The sequence below is a fragment of the Trachurus trachurus genome (genome assembly GCF_905171665.1).
Source record: "Trachurus trachurus genome assembly, chromosome: 19".
Lineage (NCBI taxonomy): Eukaryota > Metazoa > Chordata > Actinopteri > Carangiformes > Carangidae > Trachurus > Trachurus trachurus.
Window position 1 is genome coordinate 22,119,845 of NC_139913.1, and position 11,328 is coordinate 22,131,172.

An 11,328-nucleotide genomic window follows, 5' to 3' on the forward strand; every position below is an offset into this window, starting at 1 on the left:
CCATTCACAGGTAGGTGGGGAACGCTGGAGAACGGGTGCACATCCGTTCACTTTGGTCACTTTGGTCACTTTGATCAGAGGAGCTTTGTGAAGTTCACACAATGGAAGCTTCTTCGGTCCTACCTGCAAGAGGAAGTCGAGAGTAGCCGTAAATCCGAGATGTAATTTGCTCAAGAGCCACACACAGCCACTTTAATTTACTGCCATAAAGCAATCGGAGTGGAAGATTGGGCCACAGCACTTGATCTAAAATGAGTTGGAGTCCTCCTGCTTGGAGCCCGAGGAGATGAAAAGCAGCTTGGAAACTGTGATTCACCTGCACCTTTTTTTTTTTTTTTTTTTTTTTTTTGCAGAAAGAGGGGACTCTTTTCTATTACCCCTAAGTTTTTTACAGTAGGGAGGAGGCCATGAAATGAAATGGGTTGTTAAGAGTAGCCAGTCATCCATAAGAGGAGTAATAAAAGTCTGCAGCGACGGGGATGCGGCGATGACTGAAAGGTGTTGTCACTTTAACGGGCTCCTGTATTCAGCTCTCCATCCCCCATCTCTCCTCCCCCGTCTTGTCACTCTGCTCCCGCCCGCCTCAGGTTGCTACGGCTGCGTAACCCGTGGGGTCGCTTCTCATGGAACGGCAGCTGGTCGGACGAGTGGACAGACTGGCCGCAGCACCTGCGACACGAGCTCATGGCTCACGGCAGCAGCGAGGGCGTCTTCTGGATGGAGTACACCGACTTCATAAAGTAAGAGCCAAGTTTGCACAAAAAAAAACAGGTGTGAGGCCAGTGATGCCTTTCTGATGCTTCCTCAGGAAACAGTGGGTGTGAATGAAATTTCATTACAGACTGAAATGAATGCTGAATGAGATGCATTAAACCGTTCGGGCTATTTTCGCCAAGACCAAATAGAACCACAATGGAATTACAATATCTTAAACCTGCAAGTTCCAATTTTGCAGAAAGGAATCACATCTTAGAGTAACACAAGCATATTCACTCACTTCTCGCCCGTCGGCCCCCAGAGGCCCCTCGCGAGTCACGGCAATGTCTGAACCCGGGATGTTTTGTCAACATGAATTATCATCGTTCTCGTGTTTATGCGGGGACGACTTCACAGTCGATATCTAAGCCCACCGGAATGATGGATTTAATATTAGCCACGGTGGCTGTGGGCGCTAATGCTACGCATGCCCACGTCTTTTGTTTATTCCAGACATACTGGGTTTAAGACGTGACAGGATTTATCCCAGGAAAAAGCTCTACCCAACACCATCTGTTTTTCGAAAAGCAAATGTCAAAGCTTTTGTTAACTGTGCGCAGGTGAAACGACTCTCAACGTGTTTAATTGTGCTGTGATTGACGTACGTAATGTGTGATTGATGGCTTAGTAATCTCATGCCTCTGTGGATTTTACTGACCATCTGGTACGGACACCAAACTGAATGACAGCGGGGGGGAGGGTTTTGTATTACATTGTGTACGTTGACAAGTGAATCATACACACCATGGCTTTTCATGGAATTGTGTTTGTTGTGTTTTTTTTTATGGTTGCTTTGGTTGCCAGGGATTTGGCAGGCAAGGACTTAGACCTGTTATAGCTTGTAATGTGTTTTGTCATATTAGATTAATCCTGTCACTCAGTTGCACAAAGTCTGGAGCACTGACTAGCAGCTGCTTTTCTAGCTGCGTCCTTCCGTAAAATGACCGTTTCATTCGACAGTGACCCTGCAGAGGTCAACAAACACTTTGAAAAAGCGAAATCTGAAAGTAATCAGAAACATGAGTGGGAGTCTGTGCCCAGGACTGAAGCAGAACTGAAGCAAACATGACGTGACAAAATGGAAAGCAGAAAGCCAAACTGAATGAGCAGCCTGAAAATCACTCAAAAGCAAAAAATCTAATAAGGTTTTATGAGATTCAGTGTGACTATCATCGAAAACATTTCTCTCAGTGTTTATGTTTTGTGTAACTAACCTGATTTTATACTACCAGAAAGTGAACTCAAAGACAGAGCCGAACTCACTAAGAAAATGTTTCTTCTTTTTCTTACTGTTGGCAAACTGTGTGACGAGTGCTGTCTAGTCTACTAGGTCAGTAGGTTCAGCCCAGGATAAATGATGTGTTAGTCGGTGTGTTATTCAGGTCGCTCGTGTCTGAACAAAATGTGGCTGTCCTCCTGAACGACTCCAACCTGAAAAATGTGTTTGAGCTAGATGACAATCCCATCTGTCTTCTGGGTGTTTGTCGTTTTCCCTGACAGTGAAATAATCTCTCAGTTTTTTTTTTTTTTTTTTTTTTCTATACGCCAAACCCACAGGCTGTGACTGCCCAGGCTTGTGTCAGCGTGGAGAAAGAAAAAAAAAGGTTTTACACCCCTATATTGATCAATATGCATCAAGTGGACAAATGAGAAATTGTCTGATTATTCATAGTGTTTCTAAAAGATTATTACAAAACATTAAGAAACAAAAGATTTCAGCAGCCAGACATTCGTCTCTAGTGATCAAAATCTACCTTGAAACCCTCAGCATACCTTCTACTTCTTCCTCTCTGTTCTTCTCCATTGTCAAGAAGACAAAAGCGAGATGTAAGACAGTTGTCAGAGTGGGGTTAAGAAGTGATGAAACAATGGAAAAAGACTGAAAGTGAGGAGCAGAAGCTCTCTCGGGGACTCTTGTCTTTGAAGGAGGAGGTCTGATATGTTAGCAAGGTAAATGGTGTTTGTACAGCAGCACCCACAGAGGCTATGCTAATGTTTAGGAGGTGCCTGTGATGCATACAAATAGACTTGGCTCATGACAGGAGAAAGGAGGAAATATGATTTTATACACTGGGAGCATAGACTTATTTTTCTGATGCCATACTGTATATAGGCTAAAAGACACCCTCTGCTTTCTGCCTCCTCCTCCCACAGGTACTTTGACTCGGTGGACATCTGTAAGATTCACTCAGACTGGCAGGAGGTGCGGCTACAGGGCTGCTTCCCCAGTAAGGCCAGCGGGCCGGTCACTGTCACAGCTCTTACCGTGCTGGAGAGGACGGCGCTGGAGTTTGCTCTCTTCCAGGAGGGAAGCAGGTACGCTCATCAAGGAAACAGCTTTTAGCTCCCCCCACCCCCTCCTTTTTGTTCCCTCCCCTCCTTTCTAGTGGTGTGCATCTGCACTGGCGTCACGATTCAATTTAATTACGGTCTCGATGCATCACATCCTCAATTTTCATGGCTTTTTCATTAATTAACATAAATAGCCAAATAAATTTGATAACTTTTTATTTACATTATATAAAATATATTTTTAATGCATTTCCACAATACAGCAGCTCCCTTAGAGTCTGAACACACAAGGAAAAAGAAAAGGCCCAGCCTTGTTTTGGCTAAATTCTTGTCAGTCGATGGAGTTAGCAGTCCCCGCCGTCGTCATGGATCTATTGGTCCTCGTCCCTACGTCACCACATTCACGCACATCCCTTGGCTGCTTTATGCCATTCTCTCTCCTCATTGGATAAAGGTTGTAGGATACAAGGAAAGTATTCTTCTCGGCTTACAGCAGAGCAGAGTGACTGACAGACCCGTGTTTCAGACCAAACACTCTATAGAAGTGATTGCTGTCGGACGATATAACTATTTAAGACTTATATTAACACAAATATTCCGCTTACTTCTGCTTTAATTTCTCAAAAACCAAATGTAAATGTTGGCATTGTTCTTTAAAAAAAAAAAAATCACTGTCTCTGTATGTGAACAATATCAATCAAATTTGAATGAATTATTTGAATTTAAAAATCGATTATGTGACAGAATCGTCCCATTAAGAATCTCGATACATCTTTGAAAGGATTATTTTCTTTACTCCAACATCTCCTCTCCCTCCCAAGGCGCTCCGACACGGCCGACAGCCACCTGCTGGACCTGTGCATCATGGTGTTCCGCGCCTCCCTCGGCAGCGGCAACAAGCTGACCCTGGGTCGCCTGCTGGCCCACAGCAAGCGGGCGGTGAAGAAGTTCGTTGGCTGCGACGTGATGCTGGAGCCGGGGGAGTACGCCGTCGTCTGCTGCGCCTTCAACCACTGGCAGATGAACGTCAGCGGGACGGGAGGCCCAGCGACGCCGAGTGGGTGCACAGAAGCAGATGTTGATGAATATTTACTCGTCATTTAAAGGGATAGTTCACCCAAAATTCAAATTTCACTCATTATCTACTCACCCTCATGTCGACTAAGAGCTGTGAGAATTTTCAGAGTCCTCTGTGCCTTCTCTGAGTTACGGGGGGGGTCCGTGCAGCAGTATTTGTCTATATAATGGTTGTCAATGGATACCAACTTTCTTCGTCCAAAAAGACACACCAAAAAACATCCAAATACCTCCATACTGCTCGTCTGTAATGTCCCTCTTGTATTGAAGCCCCAACATGAGAAATTGTTCCGCCGGTCAGTGCAAATCACGCGAGATTTGCACTGACACAGGAAGAGCAGTGAACCGAGACACTGGGAGCTTCCGCTACAAACAAGCTTAAAATATAGACTTATTTAATTTTTTTCGGAACAATTTCTCATGTCGGGGCTTCAATACAAGAGGGACATTACAGACGAGCAGTATGGAGGTATTTGGATGTTTTTTGGTGTGTCTTTTTGGAAGAAGAAAGTTGGTATCCATTGACAAATACTGCTGCGCGGACCCCCCCAGTAACTCAGAGAAGGAACGGAGGACTGACAGCTCTTAGTTGACATGTGGGTGAGTAGATAATGAGTGAAATTTGAATTTTGGGTGAACTATCCCTTTAACAGAAGCCTTGAGTTTGTGTCTGATACATCGCTGTCTGTCCCCTCCCTCCCCCCCCCCCCCAAAAGTCTCCAGCCCCACCAGTGGAACGGCGCGGCGACCCAGCCAGGATTTCCCCGGCTACATCCTGGCCATCTACAGCTCCAGGCAGGTGATGGTGGAGCAGGTGGAGGCGACCGCCACCACGCTGGCTGATGCTATCATCCTCCTCACAGAAAACAAAGGGGAGAGACACGAGGTGAGACGAGCTGATTGCAGAACAAGAGCGGTACACGTGTTACTGTATCCTCACTCCCTTGCTTTCATCTCCCTGTCCTCCCATCCAGCTACACACACACACACACACACACAAACAAGTTTCATCTTTGAATATGATATACGCTTGTGAAGCTGGAGAACACTTGCGGCTCTGTAAGCCACTTTGAGATAACACTTCAGATTTCCTCAGCAGCCGAGCCCCGAATCCTATTTTGCCTTTACAAATGCAAGTGTGTGCACATTATCTAACCCCCCCCCCCCCCCCACACACACACACACACACACACACACACACACACACACACACACACACACACCTCACACCAAAAGAAACAAATTATTCCTGCTCCCCTGAACAGCGCTTTTCCTAAAAGTGCTGTCACGTCGGCTGGTATTTTAGAGGATGACAAAGCTTTTTAAACACTGGAGATCATCTTTGTTAAATCATTCAGCTCGCCAAGAATTCATCTCCCATGGCCGGTGGGCCAGGTGCTCAGGAGGGCATGGCAGCCACTACACTTCTTGTGTTTAACAAAATGGATTTAAAAAAAGAAAAGAAAAACACATACTTTTTGGATATTAATTAATAATTGGACCAGTCCTAAGTCAAGGAAAAAACAAGCCACAAATATACACGTCCTGCTGACAGCTGTTTTTGCAGTTACAGTGGGATTCGTAGACGATGTTAGTGAGGTGAAAAGACAGCAGCTGAGGCAGTTTAGCTGCACTCTTATTAACTTTATTACAATTACAGGCCCCAAAAGAGAGATCAGCGGTCACAGCATGAGAGATGAAAGTCATCTCACCTTCAGAGAGAGTCGCTGGTGTGAATGCAAAATGCAGCGATTCAACACTATGAAAAAGTACTGCTGGATAAAACACTGATATTACCTTTTCAAAGCAACAACAATGTAGTTAGAATCTGAAAACGTCAGTGTCAAATCACTGGTGTTAGTTCATCAAAAAGATGAAGGTTTATTTCATTTATTTATTTTCTGCTCTGTCTCACTGGCAGAAATCTAGCAGTCTTTCTGTAGATGGTCTCAATAGAGAGGAACGCAGTGTCACCATGAGGTATGAAGGGAGAAAAAAAAGTTACTGTGCACTGATTATGCTATTAGAAGAAATATTGTTCTCTTCAGCTACACCAGCTTGGGGCACACAGCACATGCAGAGAGTTATATATAGAATATAAACCCCAGAATGCTCCTAAATTGGAGGGAAAGCAGCACAATATGGCCGCAAGTTTCGAGCTGGTAGGAGACACAAACCGACTGATGTTACAGCCTGAACTTCTCTATTGTCTATCTTTATTAAAATTCCTTTTACTTCACGGAGCCCTGTCTATGGCTGTTAGATATGATTATCAGTAACACTAGATGGTTCTTCTGTCAATTTAGCACTGATTTCATCTGCATGGAGCTTCACATACAGTAACACTGGTGAGAGCACGGAATCAAAATATTATGATTTTTTTTTTAATCAAGGTGCAAGATCCAAATTGCATGAGCTACAATTTTCTTTTGGGGGAAGGCAAAATGAACCATGAATGGAACATTGTACTATGATGAGGCCCCATGCTCTCCACATGTAAAACAACATGTAAAAATTATCACATTGTCATTTTTGTCTTTTTTTTTTTTCAGTGAAATGAAATGAAATGCAGAACCCCACTGAAATCACTGTCAGCTAAAATAATCAGTCCTTCCAGCCCTGCCACGACACCACCACCTGCTTTCAGCCACTTTAACTCCCGTCACTCTCTGTGTGTATTAGCATTTAAAATGTGTGAAAATGAAGCTCTGCAGGAGGGATTATTGTTATAATAAATGATTTAAACCTTGAGCTGAGCTTCCTGACTGCACCTGTAACAACACGTGCGCCTATAGGCATCGTAAACATTGCTCCAGTACGATGAACATCTGTACGATTTTTTTTTTTTTTTTTTTCCTCTCAGGGCCGCGAAGGCATGACGTGCTACTACTTGACCCACGGCTGGGCGGGGCTCATCGTGGTGGTGGAGAACCGCCACCCCAAATACTACCTCCACGTCTCCTGCGACTGCACTGACAGCTTCAACGTGGTGTCGACACGCGGCAGCCTCAAGACCATCGACAGCGTACCACCTCTGCACAGGTACACACACACACACACACAACACACACACCTAGGAGAGCTATATTTTGCCTCGTTAGGAATCACATGAATAGATAACAAGTGGAGAGATTAAATGCTCTGGGAACATTTGGTACAGGTGCAGCAAACATCCACCCATTTAGACGATTATATCTGTACACACATACACACTAGTATAAACGCAGTGATCCCAGAGGATTTACACTCTACATTTCTTAATAATCTTCCTCAGGCTGGTTCCGGCACAAGACGTAGCTGCTTTTGTTTTCTGTTTATCCCAAATTACACTGCCCTTTAAAGATTTGAAGATTTAATGGGTGGATACGCACCTACAGAATGGAGCATGATGTAGCTGTTCACACATCGTTAGGTTTCCTTGAATTGAGCTTCTTTGCACGTCTACTCTATGAAGGTTTCAGACACATTACTGCACATTAACGCTGATTCACGGCCGTACCCTCTCACACTTATGTGCCGCATAATAGGAAACTGTAAAAAGTCACCAAGCATGAGAACATTGTCGTTTTTCACCATAAGAACATTGTGTCGAATCACTTGATAAAAACTCTCACACCTGCATTATCACAGTCTTGTTTTCTGCTTTTCTTAGTTACTATTAATCACTTTAATAAGGTATGCAGCTGCTTGGTGATCATATTTAGAATACGATGATTGTTACTGTATATTTATCTCTAATCCTAGCTCTTACTCTTGTGAGCAACTGTTAAAGGGATAGTTCACCCAAAATTCAAATTTCTCATTATCTACTCACCCTCATGTCGACTAAGGGCTGGGAGAAGTTTCAGAGTCGCGTGGCTTCTCTGAGTTACAGCGGGGCTCCGTGCAGCACTGCATGTCCATATGACGGTTGAGAACGGGGCTCACTTTTCTTCGTCCAAAAAGACATACCAAAAAACATCCAAATACCTCCATACTGCTCATCTGTAATGTCCCTCTTGTATTGAAGCCCCAACATGATCGCACGAGATTTGGACGGACCAGGAAGAGCAGTGCTGGGAGCTTCCGCTACAAACAAGCTTAAAATATAGATTTATTTAATTTTTTTCGGAACAATTTCTCATGTTGGGGCTTCAATACAAGAGGGACATTACAGATGAGCTGTGTGGAGGTATTTGGATGTTTTTTGGTGTGTCTTTTTGGACGAAGAAAAGTGAGCACCATTCGCAACCATTATATGGACAAATACTGCTGCGCGGACCCCCCCCCCCCGTAACTCCGAGAAGGCACGAAGGACTCTGAAAATTCTCCCAGCCCTTAGACGACATGAGGGTGAGTAGATAATGAAATTTGAATTTTGGGTGAACTATCCCTTTAATGAGTTCCCAGATCTGTTGCATGTTTAGGGACTTGATGAAAATGATCAGCAGTGGCCAGAAAACCCTTCGAATGGCTGGTACCAAATATCTAATATCAGTTTCCGATCATAAGATTTATTTAAAAAAGAAAAAGAAAAAAAAGTTACACCTTGAAGGAGAGATAAAGACAGGCTACAAAAGAAGATATGTATTATAATGTGGGGGGCTTTCTTTTTTTGTAATGTAATAGTATTTTTCTACACTCCCTTACTTTACTGCATCATACTAAATTCACAACTGAAGAGCGTCATATACATATTCAGAATGCTCAACATGTCCTTGACTTGAAAAGGCCCCAAACTGGAGGTGTCTCAGCAGCTCAGACGCTCTGTGTCTCCCCCTGCAGGCAGGTGCTGGTTGTACTGTCACAGCTGGAAGGAAACGCTGGATTCTCCATCACCCACCGCCTGGCTCACCGCAAGGCAGCCCAGGCTTCTCTGGGAGACTGGACCCCGACTAAAGCCACCCACAGCCCGCAGCTGACCCCGGACATTGACGGCCTGCACCGGCCCAGGCCGCTATGACCACCGCCCAACTCCCCCTTGTACATACACAGACTCCAATCCAATGAACTGTCAAGACCACTGGAAAAAAGCAGGCCAGGGTGGTCGAGTGTCGTGTGCAGCCCTAAAAAAAAAAAAAACACAGAGAAAGATGTGTATTTGTGTGTCTTTTTATTGGATGAACACACACCTGAATGTAAAGCATGAATGGGCAGCATTTCTGTGCTCTCTTCCTAATGCTCCATAAATGCTGAAGTTTTCATCCGGCCCTCAACACGCCCTGTCCCCCTTGCCAAGTGGATGTGCCATGTCAGGATGAAATGAGGGAAGACGTACTCGCAAAACAATGATTCACCAGGATCCACTTCAGACTACTTTAAATTCTGGAGAGATTTTTTTTTTTTTTTTTTTGGTACAAGCGCTGTATGTGGAACAGATGTCAGCCCTCGCTTCCGTGGCGCTTGGAGATGAACCCGCTTTCAAAATGTGCTTCAAAAAAGCTGTAAGGGTGGAGTGCTGTAACTACTGAGCCATTTGCCGGCCCACAACCTATGAGCCAATCACCTGCAACGATCAGACACCACCACCACCACCCTTCATGTCGTGCACAAAGACAGCTAACAAAGGGGGGACACTTCAGGCCCTCAACATGGTACTCAATGAGCCAAACCCAACTTCTCCTTTTACTCATTTTTAAATTTTATTTTACACAATACACCTGTCAGTATCAGTATCAGTCTTACGTGTTTTATACATGACCCTTGTTGCCGTCTCGCTGTCCATATTTGTGTTGTTTTTTGCAGTCGTAGAAAAAGCCATCATTCATACAGTACTGTGCGTCTCCACCTTCCATTGTCACAGCAGTGCTGTCTAGTGCTCTTCTTGCTCAGGACCAAAACTCATGATTTGTGTAGTAAAAAAAAAAGCCAGATGAAGCGAAAAAACCTCAAGCTGATTGGATGGCAGGTGGACGGTAGCTGGAATAGCATCTTTCTGTATCGCCGTTGTTTGTCACCACTTACCGGCTGCGCTGTGCTGCGGTGTAGAAAAGTATTGTTGTGATTGAGGAGGTTTTTATCTTGAAAAGCACCGGCACATAATAGAATTCTCATCCTGGTGCTTTGATAGACAACCAAACTGTTTCTGTTTCCCCCCCACAGAGAAACAACCACTGATTTTCCTCTTTCTTTTGCTTTCTTATTCATTTTCACTCAGTCTGTTAGGGGTTTTAAGTGGTGGGGGTGAGCGAGCTGCCTTCTCCACATCCAGCTGAGCAATTTAGTTTACATCTGAACACGAGACATCACAGAGAGTGGATTAACGTCGCGTCTTGCATCCTTGTGATTGTGACTGATTCCTTTTTTTCGGTACAGATGGTCAATGAGTATTTGTCCATCCCACCCCCCCCCCACACACACACATACACACACACACTTGAGCCGTTTGCCAGCATGTCGATTTCCACTGTAGTGTACTTAGGGAGTGCTAGAGGAGCTACTGGCTGTTTGAACAGTCAGTTTGCCATAGGGGAGTTCTTAAGAGGAGCCGCTGAGTTTACTCTGGGAGGTCAGGGACCACTTTTTGTTTGCTTGGGTGCAGCACGAAGCATCTGGGCCGTCCTCCCACAAGAATACACCGACAGCACATTAGCGACAGCACAGAGTCCCCGCGTAATAACAAATTACCATTTTGTCATAGCGCACAAACACAGAACTAGAGAGAGAAGAAACCCCTGAGACGTGTTGTGACACAGAAAATAGTTTAGCTGTTCTCTGCATGGTTTAGAAGGATGTTGTTTTTAAGGCCCTGCCCACTCCTTCTTTTCACTTTCTCCCCTGTCAAAGCCATCTTTCCTCTGTCACTAAGAATCTCTCACTCCTCACCATGGCAACATACTGTAGATGTTTTATCATCGAGAGTGGGGGAACTAATGCGGTACTATAGTCACAAGTTGATGTCTTACTATTTTGTAGTGAAATGGGAAAAACTTGAAAGCTGATAAGCAAAATCCCTGGAGGGAGTTCGTTCGTTCGTTCGTTTCGGTGAATAATTTTCTTTTATTTGGTTGGAAAAATTAATTCTTCACATCCACACGCTTCTGAGTCAGAATATTATTCCTCGGTGAGATGATTCAGCTCGGCGACCTTTAGTCAAACAAGTGCATCATCTCATGAGCGTCGTCCCGTGTCCACGTTCACCACGTCTTCAAGACACTCTTGCGAGATAAATAAACTACCACAGCACTGACGTTTCTCTTCTAGAAACCTTGAGCTGAAGTAAAG

The 11,328-nt window shown here is 44.4% G+C and overlaps 1 protein-coding gene across 1 annotated transcript in view; it reads left to right on the forward strand.

Moving 5' to 3' along the window:
- Positions 1-10,427, forward strand: part of capn15 (calpain 15) — a 43,361-nt gene extending 32,934 nt beyond the window's left edge. Inside the window, exons 7-12 of the mRNA XM_083993692.1 lie at positions 588-740; positions 2,911-3,072; positions 3,870-4,105; positions 4,842-5,011; positions 6,989-7,167; positions 8,890-10,427. Coding sequence (XP_083849818.1) covers positions 588-740; positions 2,911-3,072; positions 3,870-4,105; positions 4,842-5,011; positions 6,989-7,167; positions 8,890-9,067 — 1,078 coding nt within the window. The 3' untranslated portion in view covers positions 9,068-10,427. The remainder of the gene's footprint in view (positions 1-587; positions 741-2,910; positions 3,073-3,869; positions 4,106-4,841; positions 5,012-6,988; positions 7,168-8,889) is intronic.
- The last annotated feature ends 901 nt before the right edge of the window (positions 10,428-11,328 follow it).